At 44.6% G+C, this 19,652-nt stretch overlaps 1 protein-coding gene across 1 annotated transcript; it reads right to left on the bottom strand.

Moving 5' to 3' along the window:
• Window positions 1-9,912: 9,912 nt before the first annotated feature.
• LOC112903032 lies at window positions 9,913-12,097 on the bottom strand. The gene is made up of 3 exons (XM_025972237.1): window positions 12,004-12,097; window positions 11,477-11,905; window positions 9,913-11,395 (listed from the first exon to the last, which is right to left on the bottom strand). The coding sequence occupies exons 1-3, from the start codon at window positions 12,076-12,078 to the stop codon at window positions 10,034-10,036; spliced, it is 1,866 nt and encodes a 621-aa protein (XP_025828022.1). The 5' UTR covers window positions 12,079-12,097; the 3' UTR covers window positions 9,913-10,033.
• Between the last annotated feature and the right edge of the window lie 7,555 nt (window positions 12,098-19,652).

The raw sequence follows: 19,652 nt of genomic DNA on the forward strand, positions 1-19,652 counted from the left end.
GGACCTGCACAAATGATTAAGACCTCTTAATAGTTTCAACTTTGATTTTGAACATATAACAAGAAGAAGAAATGAAAATATGAAAAGTTACTTACTTTTCCCCTTCGGGTCGAATCAACGGGCGCCTCTCACGAGGTATCGGTCGCTTAGGGAGACTGGCGGGACCTGTACATGTGATTAAGAAAAATTATTAGTTTCAACTTCAAATTTGAACATATAACATAAAGAAGCAATGAAAACATATAAAGGTTCTTACCTCACAAGTAGACGCTCGACGAACCAGAGGCACCAGAACCAGAGGCGGTCTGTTGCGCCTCGTCCTCCTCCTGCACCTCCTCCTCCTCCTCCTCCTGCGCCACATGCACCTTCTCCTCCGTAGCATCTTGCTGCCCCACCTGCGCCTCCTCCTCCTCCGCCTCCTGCAGGGGCACCTGCGTCGTCCCCCTCCTCCTCTCAAACGACCCAGATGTAGTTGACCTAGCCCTCTGGTAAAGCGACCTAACGCTCCTCAACCCACTGCCTACCATCTTTGTTCAATCACCTACAATTAAGAAGAGTAAAGTAATAACTACAGATAAACAAGACGTACTTAGAAAGAGATGCAAAATAAATTAAACATAAATGCATAATAATATAGTATTATATTGATTAAAAATAATCTTCATAATCGGGATTAGCTAGATCATAAGTCTCATCATCACTATCAATCAAATCATAATCAACAGTATCCGAAGGATCAACGTCGTCATTGGCATTGCCTAAATATAATCATTCTAGCATTTGTAAGTCTTTCACATTTTGGACCTCATCCTCCTCCTCATCAACAACCGTTTCAACATCCATTCTGTCCACTTCGATTAAGTCTATCTCAAATCGCCCTTCTAGCCCCTCTTCTTGAAAGAACTCTCCGTCATATGTGTTTGGGTCTAAGTTGTAGTCTTCATCATTTGGAATAGGTACTTTACTGTGCGGTGATACCTTGTGCACAACATACCAACCCTTAAGATGCTCTTTGGTTTGGCACGCATATGGGAGATAATAAACTTGTATTGCCTGTTGGGCCACAATATAGACATCGTCTCCAGGGAAGACGGAATCCTGTCGAATTTCCACTAGCCCAAGATTAGAATATGTCCATCTCGTTACTTCAAGATCAAACCAATGACATTTGAATATGACAGGATTAAGAGGTTTGCAACCATAAAAACTGACTTCGTATATTTGTTCAATTTTTCCATAATACTCGATCCCATCAAGGCCAGGAGTAAGAACTCCAGTATTTGTGGTCTTTCAATTGGGTCGACTTGCCTCGTAGCTTGCTGTACAAAAACGATATCCATTCACATCATAAACAGAATATGACCTGACCCTAAGGGCAAAGCCATCGGCAACTTGTCTCAACTCAGCATTCATCGTATGGCCCTGCATGTTCAAGCACGATAGATCATTTTATGCCTCGCATATGGGAGCAACTTCGAATGACAAAGTAAGTACAAGCTAGATTAGACGGTTACCTGCTGTTTGAACCAATGAATGAAATCGGGCAATCCATTTCCAGCACCCTGGCTAAAAAGGGTATCACATTCCTGTTGGGTAGGTTCCCTTGATCGACGCCAGAATTCATGAATAAATTGCGTCATGTACGGCACCACCTCATCAAGGTTGGTCAGCACATATAGCATTATCTGGCGCCACTCTTGATGTGTCAATGTCTTGGTGGTCGAACCACTTGCACTTTCGAGTTGCCCTAGGAAAAGGCTGAGGTTTGAGCCATTTTCACTAGCATTGTAACGAGGGGGTGGATTGTGCACACTAGGGAGGTTGTCACCATAGTATGTTGTTGTGAAGTTCGACACCTCCTCCAGAATGTATGCCTCTGCAATGGAGGCCTCGATTTTACATTTATTTCCACATTTCTTTCAAAGAACCTTTAGAGACCTCTCGATTGGATAGCACCAACGACCCTGAGCGGGCCCCCCATTCGTGCCTCATACGGGGGGTGCAATATCATATGCTCCATCGGATTGAAGAAGCCGGGTGGAAAGATCTTCTCCAACTTACAGAGCAACACCGGTGCAATTTTCTCCGAGTCTGCCACCACGGTCCGAGATAACTCCTTGGCACAAAGCTGGCGGAAGAAATAGCTCAACTCTGCAAGCACTAGCCAGACATGCTCAGGGACATAGCCTCGAACCATCACCGGAAGAAGCCGCTCAATCAATATGCGGTAGTCATGACTCTTCATCCCTAAGACTCGCATAGTAGATAAGTTGACCCCCCTACTCAGATTAGCTGCATACCCATCAGGGAACATCAACCTCTTGATCCATTCTAGTACTTCCCTCCGTTGGGGCTTGCTTAATACGAAATCGGCCTTAGGCCTTCTCCATGTCTTTCCGCGACCAGGAGGCTTCATCTCTAGGTTTGGTCTATCGCATAACGTTGCTAAATCCACTCTAGCGTTAACCTTGTCCTTTATCTTACCGGGAATGTCCATGATTGTTGCCCAAAGTGCCTCAGTGACATTCTTTTCAGTGTGCATCACATCAATATTGTGTGGAAGGAGAAAATCATCATAATAGGGGAGCCGAGTCAAGCCTGACTTATGAGTCCACATATGTTGCGGGCTATATCCAATAAAGCCACCTTCTGGATTCACCACGAGGCCATCTATCTGCTGACGAACTGCCGCACTAGTCTTCATAGGAGGTGCAAGGTCTGTCACTACGACACCTTTCATAAAGTTTTTGATGTCTCGTCTCAATGCATGATCAAGAGGGAGGAATTGCCGATGTTTATCGAACGCCGAATACTTGCCACCCTTCTGCAACCAAATGAACCTAAGACCTTCCTTGCATACTGGGCATGGATACTTCCCGTGAACACACCAGGCGCTGAATATCCGATACGCCAACAGGTCATGAAGGGAGTATTGGTACCAGACATGCATTTTGAAGTTTGTCTTTGTAGCCCGGTCATATGTCCATACTCCTTCCTCCCAAGCACGGACCAATTCATCAATTAGAGGCTCCATGAACACACCCATATTATTCTCCGGGTGTCCAGGAATAATCAACGACAACAATATGTTCTGTCGTTGAAAGCATACGCCTGGGGGGAGATTGAGGGGGATAACGAATACTGGCCAACATGTGTATGTTGCAGCCATCATTCCATAAGGATGGAACCCATCTGTTGCCAGCGCAACACGTACATTACGAGACTCTCTGTCTTTCTCATGATGAATGCTATCAAAGTGGGTCCATGCTTCACCATCGGACGCATGTACCATCTTATCAGGATTGTATCATTTTCCATTTTTGTGCCATGTCATCTGTTTTGGGTATTCCTCTGTCATGTATAACCGCTGGATCCTCGGTATGAACAGAAGGTGGCGTAGGATTGTCACGGGGATGTCAAGCTGCCTCTTGTGCCCATCACCAGAGTCTACCTCCATGAACCTAGAGGATTCACACCTTGGACAATACTTTGATTCTGTGTATTCTTTCCTAAACAGGACACACCCCTTCGGACAAGCATGTATCTGGTCATACGGCATCTTGATTGCACGAAGAAGTTTCTGTGCCTCATACATACTCTTTGGAAGAATGTGACCCTCAGGAAGTAGACTGCCAATAACTGTCAACATACCATCGAAGGCATCTCGGCTCAGACTATACTGCGACGTTAATGCCATTATGCGTCCAATGGCATCCAATTGAGAAACCTTTGTCTGTCCGTGAAGGGGTTTCTGTGCCGCGGCAAACATGTCGTAGAACACCTTTGCAGTTGCCTCTAGCTCCTCCTCCGTATGTCCTTCAACAAATTGTGCCTCGTGATAGTCATGTAACATTTCCGCAACCCCGGCATCGGCATCATAATCCTCGACACGTTGCCTCACCACCTCCTCAATCATACAATCGGCTTCACCGTGGAAGACCCACTGGGTACAGCCTGCCGTAAATCCATTCAAACAAAGATGTTCCCCCATGACCTTCTTCATTTGTCTTTTCCTGTTTGCACATTTGCTGCATGGATAGAAAATTCTACTCGCTCCTTTAGCAGCTTCGCCAAACACCCGTTCCAAGAAAGACCAGGTCTTGTTGATCCACTCATCGGTGACTTGACCCCGACTTAAGTGGCCAGTGTACATCCACTCACGGTCTTCCATCCTCTAACATATGCATTGGAAAGTAATATCAATTTCATATGACAAAAGTTTTCATCACAATGCCATGACACACTCTCTAGCATTTTCTATATCACAATGCATTCACACTCTTTAGCCTTTTGTGTATCACAATGTCACATGATAAGCCAAGCCAACTTCTTATACTCTATAAGATGACTAAGGGGTGTTTGGACATGCTAAAATTTAGCCCTAGGCTCCTACTCTATGTTAATATATTCAATGGTCCAAAATGGTAAGCATTGACATTCACACACATACCTTCATTATTGTCCATGCCAAAAAGGTCATAACATTTTTTTCCCCACAGGGGCATTCTTCATCGGTGAACAGAAGAAAATGCTAGAGAGTGTGTTCAATTTTGGTCGGTGTGGACCGGTCATGTATGTATTTAATTCATGATGAATCCATGTTTAAATTATTATACAAACTTGATATTGACATACTATATAAATCTTTTTTAGAGAAACACAAGTTAGCACATATTATATACGTCTTAATTTTCAAAAATGAAGATAAAAAAATGCCACAAACCATAGCAAACATAGCACTACCTACCACAAACCCGGGGCGCGGCGGGAGGCGTGGCGGGGGCGTGGCCGGGGGTGCGGCCTGCGGCGGGGGCGGGGGCGGGGGCGCGGAGCAGGCGGGGTCGGGGGCGGGACGGCAGTAGAGTGCAAGTGCGCGCGTGTGTGGATAAGGTGGAGGGAGCGAGCGGCGGCCGAAGTTAATTCAAAACCTTTGCCAAGTGCCAGATCTAGGGCACTCAGCAAAGGCCCAGATTTGCCGAGCGCCAGATCAGTGGCACTGGGCAAAGGCACCTCTTTACCGAGTGCCAGATAAGCGGCACTCGGCAAAGAATTGACATGTTTTTATCAATTTATTGAATTTTCTGTACTTATTGAAATTTGAACTACAAGTCACACGAATAATGGAAAACAATGAATGAAAAAATGATATTCATGTTATTTAAGGATGCGTTGAGACCTTATCAAGAAAAAAATCAGAAATTTCAAACTTGTTGTCCACGAAACATGACGACAAACTTCTTATCAAGTTGTTTTTAAAATGTATAAAAAACAAATATGGTCCGAAAATTATGAAACTTGTCAAGATGTAATGATATCACCTGGGGAAGCTGTGATAAAAATCTGACAAGGTTTTGTGAAAGTTAAAATATACGATGCTTATAAATTGAAAGTTCTCCAAAGAGATGTGTGATTTTATGTGAAACCCGATTAGGTGTTAAGTATCGTAGATGTCAAACTTTCACAAAATCTTATACAAATTTTATCACAGTGTCCTCACATGATAACATGACATCTTGACAAGTTTCATAATTTTCCGACCTAATTTGCCTTTTATACAATTTAAACACGACTTGAACATAATTTTAGTCGCCATGTTTCGTGAATAATAGGTTTGAAATTCCTGGTCCTTTCTTTGATAAGGCCTCAAAGCATCTCATTAACATAAATAACAATTTTTCATTCATTTTTTCCACTATTCGAATGACCACACAGTTCAAATTTGAATTTTTCAAAAAATTCAATAAAATGAAATAAATTGTTAAAATATAGCAAACACTTCGATAAATGAACCAAAATTACATATCTTGTTGAGGAGAATGTAGGATGGCAATAGAATAAATTTTAGATAAAATAAAAAAAATTATGTTTATTTTGCCGAGTGTCTTGCCTTGGCGCTCGGTAAAATGCATCTTTGCCGAGTGTCCTGGACTAGGCACTCGGCAAAGACTCACGCCGTTAACTACCGTTACGTCCTGACGCGCGTTTGCCGAGTGTCACTCTTTGCCGAGTGCTCGGCACTCGGCAAAAAAATCTTTACCAAGTGTTTTATTTTGCCGAGTGCCAGACACTCGGTAAAGGGTGATTTTACCGTGTGTTTTCCTTTGCCAAGTGCTGCACTCGGCAAAGAGGATCTTTGCCGAGTGCCCGATATTTTGCGCTCGGCAAAGCTGTGGACACTCGGCAAAGTCCTCGTTTCCGGTAGTGGGAGGATGGATCAATCCTGGGCAGGTTGAAATGATCAAAGTCAATATTTTCCTTTTTTTATGCCAAAAATTCGTTTAAATAGTAGAATATAGCAAAACGCCTCAAAAAATAAAATTTCCACACTAAGGTTATAGTAAACTATAAATCTTGAAAAGAATGAGCCAATCATATTTCAGTATATATAAGGGTTAATATTGTAGAAAATATGAGCCCCTGGAAAGAATTTTTAGGGGTAGATGTGGGTGTGACCCGCCCCCAGAGAAGCACTTTTAGGGGCGGCTTCGGGGCGAGCAGCCCCTGGAAATGGACAACATTTTCGAGAGCCGCCCCTGGAGAAGCTTCAGCCTTTTCCTCCTCTTGCACAAATTCAACATCGTGTACCCTCAAATGCTCAATGTGGTTCTTTCTACTTCGAGGACATGCCAGTAGATGAAAGAACTTGGTGTTTGCATCACCTTCCGCAAGGAACGTGATGCGCGCCCGCTGCCTCGTGATCATGCGCTGCAGAGAGGCCAAACCAAGGGAGCATACTTTAGTTTTTCCTCTCCAGGCGATCTCATGAGGAGCTAGAGAACGCCTATCCTGCGCACAGTCCAGACAGTAAACAAGTTCTTTGGCAATAGCCAGCTGCATGCAGCCGTACCAGCCCGACATGTTTGGCACTCCACCGTTTCAAAGCTTTAGCCATAGCTCTCAGCTTGAAATCCAGAATCCGGAAAGCATCAGCCTCCAGCCAAGGCAAATTCCACTACACCACAACCCAAAAACAGCGATGGATGGATAGTTGGTAAAAGCCGCTTTAGCGATGGAGAGTCCATCGGTATAAAGCCGTCGGTGCAAGTTCCGTTGGTAAAAACTTATACCGACGGACGGTCTGAAACAACAACATATACCAACTGACAATACGTAGAAACTTTTACCCACGGACAGTTTGATGTTAACTATGCTTTTACCGACTAACCATCCATGGGCAATTTAAATGAACTGAAAAAAATAAATGTGCTATTTAGCTGTAAGTTCAGTACATCAAGCACAGTAGGCCAACAAACCACATTCATTCACGACTAAATCCAAACAATCAGAATGATATAAGTTATCACGTTAGCCATACAAACATATGTCATCGTTGAGTACAACTCCAAAATCACTTACACCACTAACACTCTGTCCTGGCAACATTAGCTTTGAGTGGCTTGCTGTCGACAAACTTGCTACTTTCCACCAAGTTAAACTTGTTGCCTCGTTACTGTCTTGTTGCTTGCAGCTTACTGGAGGCTTGAGCTTGACCTGGTGCTTGGAGAGGGAGCCATGGAGATGGGAATGCTAGCTAGTGGCCGGCAGCCACCTGATGCTGCAACCATCAAATGAAAAAAAAAAACACAATCAGGAATCAAGAAGCACTTAGAAATGAAAAGAACAATCAATTAGAAGACATACATATAGAAACTGACATTTTACTAGACACATAAAAGAGGAGAACCTTGTGAATCATCACCAGATTATGCACTAAATCTGACTACTTTTCATATATACTACTGTCATTATCTATGCAGCATAAGACCATAAATCACATAGATAGGACATCCTTTGCTCTCCTCTACCTGTGGAGCGTCTTCCAGTTCATAGCTTATCCGGAACAAGGGCTTTTCCATCCAGTATCAGGCCTTCCTCAGTGCCCTGTACATAAAAACAATAAAACAACACAAATGTGGCTTAACTGACAACACAAAAAGAAGCACTACGTATAAGCAGTGGCGGAGGACACGAAATTAAGTTATTGCTAACGCAAAGAGGACAAAATTTACAACACAATTTAGACCAACTAATATAAAAAAATATACAATAAAAGCGGAAAATACCTTATAAAGAGGTCATCGTCATCATTATCCATTTACATTAGGCTACATGGCTCTTAAATCTGAAAAAGTAAATAAATATGAGTTAGGCAATTGCACTTGTCTAGTGAAATCTATAAAAAAATGTTAAACTTGTGAAATAAAAAAAATACCTCTAGTTACGTCTAGGTCTAGAAGACCTAGTCAATTGCATTTGTCTAGTTTTCTTATTTTGAAATGCCTTTTTAATTTGTTGAAGATCAAGTCCTTTGTATATTTCTCTTTCTATGTAGCACACCATCAAGTCATTCAACCATCCATCGGTCATCTTGTTGCGCAATTCAATCTTAATAATTTTCATAGCCGAGAAGGCCCTTTCAACCGTTGCGGTTGCCACTGGTAACAACAATACCAACACAATGAGACGATAGACCAATGAAAACACAATATGTCTCTCAAGTTGAACCATTATTTTTGATAGACTCGCAAGATCATAACAAGCCTTGAATTCTTCAACTCTTCGCACATGAATAATGAAAATTCTTAGTTGATCTTTGATAGTCTTGCGGTGATCAAAAAAAGAAATCCTCATGATAGATATCTGCAATCCGAGCAAGCTTCTCCACATCAAACTTAGAGAATGAATTTCTTGGATCAAGGCAAGCAAAACACACAAGCAACTCTGAAGATAGCTCATTAAAGCGATGATCAAACTCTGTGGTGATAGAATCTATAGCAGCATAGAAGGTATCCACACGATAAAAATGTTCTTGAGTGATATTATTTCTCCCACCTTTCCTTGATCGGCCAAACCGTGGCACAGCATCACACATATTTGGTATTGGGATATTATTTGCAAGGCAAAATGCTTTGGTTTCTTCCAACAATGGCTCCCAACCCTCACTTCTCAAATTAATCAAACGTGTTCACACATCCACAACCAACGACATAGCTTGGACAACATTTTGATCCTTCCTCTGCAAGAGAAGAGAGAGCTCATTTGTGATACGGAGGATTTGCAACATCATCTTCATCATAAACACAAAGCTGAAACACTCCATTTTTCCAACAAAGCCACCTGCACTAGATGGATTGCGCTCATCTTGATGCACAATTTCTAAGACTTCTATTACTGAATCCCACATTGATTCAATACGAAGCAAAATCTTATAATGAGATCCCCATCTTGTATCTCCGGGTCTTGACAATGTTGTTGCTTGTTGTTTGCCTCTCCCTGATGAAATTTCTCCACTCTCCAACTTAGATAAGAGATTCAAGCGATGCTTATGCAACAATAAATCCTTCCTTTTACAAGAAGCACTAGTGCTACTCACAATCAATTCAATGTTACATACTCAAAGAAATCCTCAAGGGATGAGCAACATTTTGGGACAGCAACAACTACCAATTGCAATTGATGAGCAAAGCAATGTATATAGAAAGCATATGGGTTCTCATCTCGAATTAATTTTTGAAGACCATTAAATTCACCTCTCATATTAGAAGCACCATCATACCAATTGCGGGAGATAGGGCGAGTCGCGTTCGTGCGGGCGATGGGGCGTGCAGGCGGACGGGCGAGTCGAGCAGGTAAGTTTTTTCTAAGGCCCGCTACCCTTCTTGGACTGGACCAAGGTATTGCCCAAGCAATACCGGGCCACATTGGGCCCTCCGCCCATGTCTACGGATCCACTATATTGCCTTCTGCTATGCTACTCTGATGTGTTCTTTGCTAGTCTTCCGCCTACTAACCGGAACATGACATTCCATCACTATACTGAAGGTTTAAAGTGGACAATAAAGCGTGCAGCATCTTAAAAAAAACATCCATCTTCTCCAACTCCATCGATGCCAGAGACGGAGAGGTGCCACGGAAGGAGTGAACATTGTTAGTTTATTCCGTATGATCCGTAGACTACCCTCACCTAGGCAGCTCCATTATTCATGGTCTCACTAACACCCCCAAGTAGTGTAGCTCCGAGTTGTCGAGTTCTTCACTTTCCGGCGACGGAGTGGCATCGCCTCTGCTTGCTCGCGAACACTGCGGCCAGGTAAATGTCGCGGTGCATCGCGCGGTCGATGGCCTCCAGCGACGCCTCGTGGAAGACGGCGGCGAGGTGCTCCTCTCCATCCGCCGCCGCTGCCGCCGACGGCTGGAACAGGAGGTGCTGCACGTCGCGCTTCACCTTGGACCACAGCTCCAGCCGCCGGTCGATCATTTCCAGCTCGGCGCAGCCGGCGGAGCCCACGGCGTGCTGGAGGACGCCCGCCGCCGTGGTCTCAGCCTGCGCCTGCAGCAGCAGCGGCAGCTTCCGCGCCTCCTCCAGCATGAGCCGCATCGCCGGCGTCAGGAACTCGGCGACCGCCCTCTCCGGCGAGCCCATGCTGGTGGCCCGCTGCATCCGGTGGGTCGACACCCACGCGTGGACGTAGGCCGCGGCCGCCGCCCCTCTCGTCGTCGTGAGGCTGCTCACCATGGCGTCCACCTCCTTCTCCAGGACGCTCAGGTCGAGGCCGCCCCAGAACTGGTGGCACGCCCTGAACTCCTCCCACCTGAGCTGCAGCAGCTCGCCGGCGTGCGCTCGGTCCTTGGCGGTCACCAACTCGCCGTGGTCGAGGCCGGACACGACCTCCAGCAGCTCGAACCGGACGATGTGCTGCAGGACCACGGGGGAAGGGACGAGCAGGGCGGCTTGCCGCCCGCCGCCTAGCAGCTCCGGCAGCCTCTGCACGAACACGCCGTGCCCTTCGACGGTGATCGCCGTGGCGCCCGGGCGGTGGCTGTACGAGTAGCCGACGGCGAGGAGGTGCTGCTCGTGGCGACGGCGGTGGCGGTCGCAGACGGCGAGGTCGCAGTAGTAGCCGTCCTCCACCGATGACGCGGCCGGCACGTGAAGGTGGGCCACGAAATGCTTCGCCTCGCCGGCGTAGAGGACGCCGACGGCGACCTCGCAAGAGGTGCCCCCGCAGCTGACGCTGCTGTCGTAGCCACCGGAGTCGACGCGGTCTATGCGCACCCCGTTCAGCTCCGCGGCCTTGAGGACGACGCGGGTGTCGACGGCGGCGACGGTCGTCAGCCCTCCGAGGCACACAGCGAGGGCGCCGGGGATCTTGTCGACGTTCTCGTCGTCGACGAAAGAGTAGGTGCCGCGAGATTCTTGAGCCAGGTAGAGCAGGGCCTCGGGATCGTGCGCCGCGCCCAGGCCGAAGGTGTGGACGGGGTACTTGCAGAGAGCGGCATGGATCATCTCCCAGCGCCGCTCGCTCCATGAGAACCTGCTCGTGTCCTCGCCGTCCGTGACGAGGACGATGAATCCTAGGCGGTTCCGGCCATCTCCCGGCCGCCCGTCAAGGATCTGCAGTTGGATTCGAGGTTGTAAGAAACATTGAGTTCATCATGTTCACCTGTACTTGCATATGACACCCACGACACTTACCTTCACCGCCTCCTCCAAGGCTGGCAGGAGCGCCGTGCCGCCACGGGCCTCGAGCTTGTCGACAACGTTCATGGCGTTTCTCCGGCCATCGCCGGACATGTAGAGTAACCCGGAGCTAAGTTCTCTGACGGGGCGATCGTTGAACGCGACGACGGACAAGCGATCTCCGTCGTCAAGCTTGGCGACCATGAACTTGGCGGCCGCCTTGAGCAGGTCCAGCCTCGACGGCCGCTTCTCCGCGTCGCTCATGCTGCCGCTGACGTCAAGCACAGCGACGACGTCGATGGGGGCGCGCGCCTCCGCCGCCGCCGGCGCCTCGACACGCAGCAGCACCTGGAAGTCCTTCCTCGCCTGGCCCAGCGGGATCTCCGGGAAGATCGGGGTGGTGCTCACCTTCACCGCCGTCTCCGCCGTAGCGGTCGCCGTCATCTGCACACGCGCGATCGAATCATCCAATAACAACATGCATGAGCGGCGAAATCAGTTCATCAATGGCCAGATTACATTTTAGAAGAGCATGTTCTCACAGATATTAGGAGTATGGAGAAAAAGCATGTGATGAGCAACGAAGGCAGGATCATGGCTGGGATGGTAGTCTCCATCGTCTCTGTCAGCCAAGGGTGTTGGATGGAATTGAAGTGCACTTGATCCCCTCCAAGGCTTCTTATATAGACTGGCTGCTTGGAATCACTTGCTCATTGGAACACATTGGAATTCACACAAAAAAAATCCAAAATCATTTATCTGTTATTATCAGTTCCACGCACATATAAGCTAGCTAGCTCACCGGCTCTGCTAGAAAATACTTTTTATATAGTTAGATGAGAAATAAGATTTATGAAAAGTTACTACCTTCGGATCAAGTATTTGAGTGGGGAAGAAGATAGAAAAAAATGCTAAATTTGCCTAAAGTTGTGAAACAAGTATTTTGAGAATTGTGGCCAGAACAACAAGTGCTCTGAATTGAGGGAGTAAAGAGTTAGGTACACATATTTGTATAAAAAGTTTACATTTTTCATGTAGAATTTATTGCCCTACAGGTCCACTGCATGCCTGCTCAACTTTGTCACACGTCCATTCTCTCTCTCAACATTTATCCTAAGGACAAGTACATTGTTGTTGTACGGTTTCATGCGTTGTCACGTAATCTTGAGATGATGTATGGGTTGTCTTTTAAGCTGTCTCATAGTGATTGCTTAGTCACTTAATTTGAGCATAGAAAAATGAATATTGAGGATTTATCAGCTCCACCTACATATAAGCTCAGCAGCTTTTCTAGAAAATATTTTTCATATAGTTCGATGAGAAATAAGATTTATCAAAAGTACTACCTTCAGTTCAACTAATCGATGAGTTGGGCACAAGAATTAAAATATAAAATAGCAATTTTATCACCAACTAATCTTCTTTAAGAGAAACAAGTTAGCTACATGGTCCTATCCAATGGTGTATATGTAGGCCCTCTACATGGCTCGTCTCCCTGCCAACCGGCCACGGTGCTCTCAACTTTTTCACACATCCATTCCCTCTCTCCAAATATTTTTCCTAACCCGCATCTCCATTCTCCACCCTATCATCTTCGTCCCATCCCCATCCTTCGTCATGAAAAGCTAAGGGGGTATTTGGTTTGGAGGGGTTTATTATAAGCCCCACCAATAATCTCTTAATAAGTCTCTTTTTATCCAAACATGAAGACTTATAGGTGAGACTTATGCTCATAAGCCCCTCCAAGAGATGCTTACGGGGCTTATTTTCTGTGGACCCCACCAAAACATTCACTCTTTCATCCCACTACCCTTATCTCCCTCACCTAAGGGGTATTAATAAGGGGTAGAAAGTTCATTACCAACTATAGGTGCTTTTTATAAGCCGCTACAACCAAACACCATTTTAGGCTCATACTAAGCCTTTCCATGTGAGGGGCTTATAGGCTTATAATAAGCTCCTCCAAAACAAACATCCCCTAAATCTCTATATGTATACTAATCACAAACTCCAAATAATTCCCCATATAAATTTGGAAAAATAAAAGGAAATTAATCCTTCTTAGACTCCGACGGCTGGTCTTGTGCCTCCGGTGGCACCATTGGACTGATGACATTGACTAGACAATGAGTCTTCGAAATAAATTAATTGGAGTGATGAGATGGCCTTTCCATGCATGCACAATATAGCCTCGCTAGCGAGAGTGTTGAAGCATCAGACCATTCTTAGTAGGGGATTTACCCTTATTCCAATCTTTAGCAAACTTTTCAACTCCTTTGTTGATTAGGATACTTCTTTAATGACTGTTTCAATTTCGCAGCCGTCTACAATAACCATAAACCTGAGCATCAGCAAACTACCGAATTGAAGCCGGATATAGTTTCCATCGATCTTACGTACATGAGAAGATTTGAATCTCCACACCGGAAGTTGCATATGAGGCCTTTAATTTGCTTCAAATTTGCATCATTAATTCTTGGCAATGTCTAAAGATCCGAAGATACTTTGATCTGTACTATGCATATATAGGTAGCTAGAGCTGAAAAGATCTTGAACAGTCTGGACCTGAATTTAACCTTTTGGTTTTCCCTTTTTACACTAAATCCAACTTGAGTTGAAATTGTACACCTTCAATGCTAAGAAGGGGGATTCTAACAGAAGATGTGTTGAATGTGAAGTATGGAGAATTAGCTGAGATCAAACCATTCGTTATTTTCTCTCTCTCTCTTTTTAACAAAAAAAAAAGAATCCTTCAGGAGCACTGCTGCCATGTCATTTAAGGAGGAGCAGATTGTGAAATTCTAACATAGCATTTAGCTGCTACCGATACAGCGGCTCGTGCCCTCATCACCTGTCGATCCAACGTCCAGCGATTCGGCAAACAAAATTAAGGTTAAGGATTAGGTGTGCTCACTTCTGGAACTACAGTGGTGATGTGGACATGTTTTAAATGGAACCTACGGACACGTACTTGCATAATTACACACAGATATAGATAGTAATCAAGGGTTAGGTGTGCACGGTTCATAAGATAAAGTGTTGCATAAGCTCAAAAGCAAAAGATGGAGGTGATGCAGGATCGACGATCGAGTGGTAGACGTATCACGTATATAGGTGCCTGCATACCTTTGGGTAGTGTATTCTTTTTGCCACCTCGCTAGATAAGGAAGGTGTGTGTATGTGGTCCTATTGATCAGTATTTTTGTATCTATGACTGATAGTGACGTTTGACGTGCCATAGTGGTGTCCAGTGCCAACTCAAAAGTCTTGTTAACAAAAGGCACGTACATGGCACTATATGCACAGGCCGTGCTCATCAGAAATGAATTAATATAATCCTTGTTTACTTCAACGATTCATGACGATGATCTAGTCATCAGAAGTACCCATAGTGAGAAATAAAGGGGATGGCTCAACTACCAACCTGCTGCATCATGTGCTGAAAATTGCAACACATCCGAAGGGCATGGAGGGAGGGGCATTTTTAGCGATAATGTTACCCTCAGTTTTTTCTGGTGCCGTGTATATCATATGGATCAGTAAATATAGAAAAAAAATCAAGAGCGCTGTTAAGCTTTCATTTGTTTTGTTAAGTCAAAGTGACTTGAAAAGAGGCAACTACGCCGCACTTACAGAGGGTATGCCTAGTTTTATTCGGATTATATAGCTATGCAATGTCAATGTATGAAATACTTCTTACACTTCTTGTACCTGTATTTTTTGAGGAAAATTATGCAATGGAAGGTGCAAAAACCGACAAGGTTGACCGTGAGAGTAGCCATCATACTGATAGGGATCAACCTGTGAAAGTTGAAGTTCCCTTGCTAAAAGATATTGCCACGACAATGTTCCTGATGGTGAAATACGGTAGTACAACGTTACGAGTTGCTGTATGTGGCCATGTGGGCCACAATTTACTCATATGTAATACCATTAAGTCATCAACATTGATGTTCACATTTGCTATTATTTGTCCAAACAATGGTCTTTGATCCTTGACATTAGTCTCGGCTACTGTTCTGCCCGGGACTGATGAAGGCTTTAGTCCTGGGTCCGACGGCTAGGGGGCAGCGGGAAGCTTTAGTCCCGGTTGGAGCTACTAACCGGAATTAAAAGTCACCCTTTAATTCCTGTTGGTTGCTCCAACCGGAATAAAGGTTCTAAACATTTAGTCCTGGGCGTGGTAATACCATCCAGGACACCATCCGGGACTAAAGGATGATCCTTTAGTCCCGATTGGTGGCTCCAACCCGGACTAAAAGGATTTTTAGTCCCGGTTGGTGGCTCCAACCAGAACTAAAGGATCTTTCACGGGTTAGTTTAAAAGGAAGGTATCCCATTCAAAATAATATATGTTGTGTAGGTGGGGTGGTAAAGAACAGGGCTGGTCCTGAGATTTTGGAGGCCCGGGGCGAGATTGGAGATGGGGCCCTCTAAATAGTAGTAGTGACTAATAATAATGGTGATGATAAATCTATATCGAAAATTTTGACAATAAACCAGTGCATCAAAAACAAACAAATTCTAGCCAAGCAATTTATACATATTAGTATTAGACTTCGAATCTAGAATTGCTAAAACAAGTTTTTGAGATATTGTTGTAGCAAGTCTAGATGCGAAGTAAACAAAGATATACCAGTACATATCAATATCATTCAAATATTTCTTGAAGCTTGAAAATTAAAAAGCAAATAGCAACTGAAACTTGAAAGCTATTGCAAAGCTACAAACTAAAGGTGTTGGATCTTAGAATTCTCAGATCACAATATCATATTTCTCTAACTAATGTCCAATCAATACATTATCCATGGCCTAGTGCAATGAATAATATTGAAACATCAACTCATGTATCATCTTGAGCCGGTTAGCAACACAGACTTAGGGCCTGTTTGTTTTTGGACTTATAGATTATACTATCCAGCTTATTTGGTAGCTTATATAATCTAGCTTATTTTTTTGGATTAAATAAGCTGAGTCTTGCTGTTTGTTTGCCTAGCTTATTTGGGTCCAGCTTATTTGTCCTAGACGTGTAAAGACAACAATGCCCTTTGGTACTAGACTTATTCATTTGCTTACTATTTTCACAACATTAGCAGTTTTGAAGGTCAGGGAGAGAGGGGCGCGTGGGGAGGGGAGGAGGGAGCGAGCCAGAGAGAGGGGTGCGTGGGGAGCCAGCCAGGGAGAGGGGCGCGTGGGGAGGGGAGGAGGGAGTGGGCTGGTGGGACCCAATGGCAATTGCGGGTAATTTGCTCCTCTTTGCCATGGGTAGTGGGTCTTTTGGGTAGAAATAAGTTGAAATAAGCTCCACTTGACTAGCTTATGAGATTGTGGTATTTTTGACTCTAGATTATATAATCTGAGCAAATAAGCTGCCTGTTTGTTTCCTTTACAGATTATTTAAGTTGGTTTGTATAATCTACAACTTATTTAAGCTCAAACAAACAGGCCCTTAGGAGTGAGTTGCGGCGGCGGCAGCGTAATCTCCAACGTGGCTGCCAATCAACATTAGTTAATCGCATCACGAGGAGCGAGGAGATGGCATCATGGGGCGCCTGGAGCCGCGGGAGTCAGCTGGTTGCGATGAGTCACGCGCGACACATCATTTCAGTTCTCATCTGTCGTGGCTGTATGTTCTAATTGTATATCTAACTGTATACATACTATACCTGTACGTATGTGCACCTGCGGGCCCCTAGTTTTCACGAGGAGCGAGGAGATGGCATCATGGGGCGCCTGGAGCCGCGGGAGTCAGCTGGTTGCGATGAGTCACGCGCGACACATCATTTCAGTTCTCATCTGTCGTGGCTGTATGTTCTAATTGTATATCTAACTGTATACATACTATACCTGTACGTATGTGCACCTGCGGGCCCCTAGTTTTCGGGGGCCCGGGGAGGCCGCCCCTCTTACCCCCTCCTCAGGACCAAGCTATACGTAAGGTAAGAGGTTTTGGGTTTAAGTCCCACGGACTGCAGAGTTTGGATTAGTTTGCGATAATTATTTTTTGAGCCTTGCAGACCGGTTTTTGAATCCAGGACTAAAGGGTCCACCCTTTAGTCCTGTACTCCTAGTCCCGGTTCGGAAACTGCGACTAAAAATAGTTATGGACCGGGACTAAAGGACCATCCTGTACTAGTGAAATATTCCAAGTCTTCCATCCTGAGAGTATCTGAGGATGTAGCAGTATGAAATATGATAGTATGTATGTATTTAAATGTTCGATGTGATAGAGAGGACACTATAGGGCTAGCTTGTGCTCGATCAAGCAGGTCGTAAAACAATACGTATATTTCTTAATTTTTGTTAATGGAAAAAGATACTGGCGAAGAAAACAAATTGCCTGCATCTCGTGTTAATGTTAATTGTAAGTGAGGAAAACATGCATGTATGCGTGAAAAGTGTGCAAGGGAGCAAAGCATCCCTTTTTGTAGCATTGATGGCATGAAGCGGCGATCGTGTGGTACACACGTATACCTGGCTGCATGCATTTTGGTAGCATTGTTTTTGCCATCTCGCTAGATACGGAAGGTGCGAGCTGTATGTGGTCCTATATGCATCGTGTAACAAGATAATGTAAAAAAAACTGGGTGGAATCCACGTTTGCATCCATGACCTGTAAAAATAGTGGTGTACTGGTGTGTCCGGTGCCAACTTCAAGAAATCAAGGTAACATGTGGCGCTATGATGCATCCTTGTTTTCCTTCCATGATCGATGGCGACGGTTAGTTCATGTGAAATAGTGTCACCCCAACATCAAGCTAGCAGGGCCATCTAGTCATCAAAAATAGTGAGCGTGGTGAGACATGAAGGGGATGGCTCAACTATACCAACCAGCATCCTGTGTGCTGCATGCCTAGATTATGTTCGCCGAAGAAGAAACAACGTACCAAGATAGATCTGCTCCTAGTCTCAAAAAAAAGATAGATCTGCTCCTTAGCTTTTTTTTGGTGCCGTCGATCTACCGTGAAAGTCGCAATCATGTATACACTGATAGGGATCATCAGTCTAGGAAATTCTGTGCAGTGTTCCCTAACACATATGGTAAGTAGATCACAAACTCTCGTCCCGATGGTATTCCCATCACTAAGGTGCTTCGTGTCTGTTCGTGGATTACTCTGTCGTGTTACATGGGTGCACGTCACAAGTCATAAAGTCGAGTGATTTCTCATGGGTGCAATATATAGGATTCAAGCTTTGCGCTTCGCTAGTCTCCTTACCACCTCATTTACGAAGCACATCTTACATACCTAACATATGCATTTCTTTTGACTTCACTTTTCTTAATCTTATATCGCATATTTAGCACTCTAAACGATTCTAAATTAAAAATATTATCAACAAAAAATTTAGATCCCATCGAGCACTGCAACTTCAGTATAGAGCACATCTCTAGCTATCCATGGTTGTTTCAAAAAAAAGTTATCTTTAAAATAGAGTTTTTGGCGTAGTGAGTTGTGCAACTACCATATGATAATTCAAGAGGACAATCCAATATATGGTTGTCAGTTAAATCATTTTAAGATTACATGGTAATATATTGTACTGCTTATTAAAGAACACCAATATCCTCGGCCTAATGTATGCATGATGTACATCAGTAAGGGTGCAAGGAAGCAAAACATAAGCTGCATACCGATGACCCAGACGATAATCTCACCACAATGTTTAACTGCTTCTTAGCAGCTAAGCTCCTGGCCAAATAAAAAATCATTCCTGGTCGAGACACCTCATCCTTGGGCGATAAGGACACTCCAGCTGCTGCCTGCTGCTAGTTCCTGCCGTTCCTGCACTATAAATTGCACCATGCGCCAAGGCCTGAGGCGCACCAACAAAGCGGCAGCACACTAGAAGTAGGAAGATCTTGCTTGTTTCCTCATGGATATTCAGAGGAAGAAAGATAGGAAATTAGCAGTGTATAGTTGAGCGGCGCAGCTCTTGTAAGTGAATTTTTCCATTCCCTTCTCGTTAGCAGCCACGTGAGACTACTACTGAATGCATGGCCAAACTACTTTTGATTAAACAATTATTAACGATCAATAATACTACTAGCTAAAACGGTAAATAAGATTTCATCAGATATGGAGTTGCATTGGACTGATATTACCTTGCATTGGAACAGATGTATATATACTGACACACAGAAAACAAATGCATACGATGTATTCCTTGAATTCAGGAGAATGCGGAACGG

This window comes from Panicum hallii, chromosome 8 (assembly GCF_002211085.1).
Source record: "Panicum hallii strain FIL2 chromosome 8, PHallii_v3.1, whole genome shotgun sequence".
NCBI lineage: Eukaryota > Viridiplantae > Streptophyta > Magnoliopsida > Poales > Poaceae > Panicum > Panicum hallii.

Coding starts and splice junctions, on each gene's coding strand:
- LOC112903032 (XM_025972237.1), bottom strand. CDS start 12,078: ATGGAGACTACCATCCCAGCCATGATCCTGCCTTCGTTGCTCATCACA. Junction 11,906..12,003: donor TCTCCATACTCCTAATATCT/GTGAGAACATGC, acceptor GCGCGTGTGCAG/ATGACGGCGACCGCTACGGC. Junction 11,396..11,476: donor CCTTGGAGGAGGCGGTGAAG/GTAAGTGTCGTG, acceptor ATCCAACTGCAG/ATCCTTGACGGGCGGCCGGG.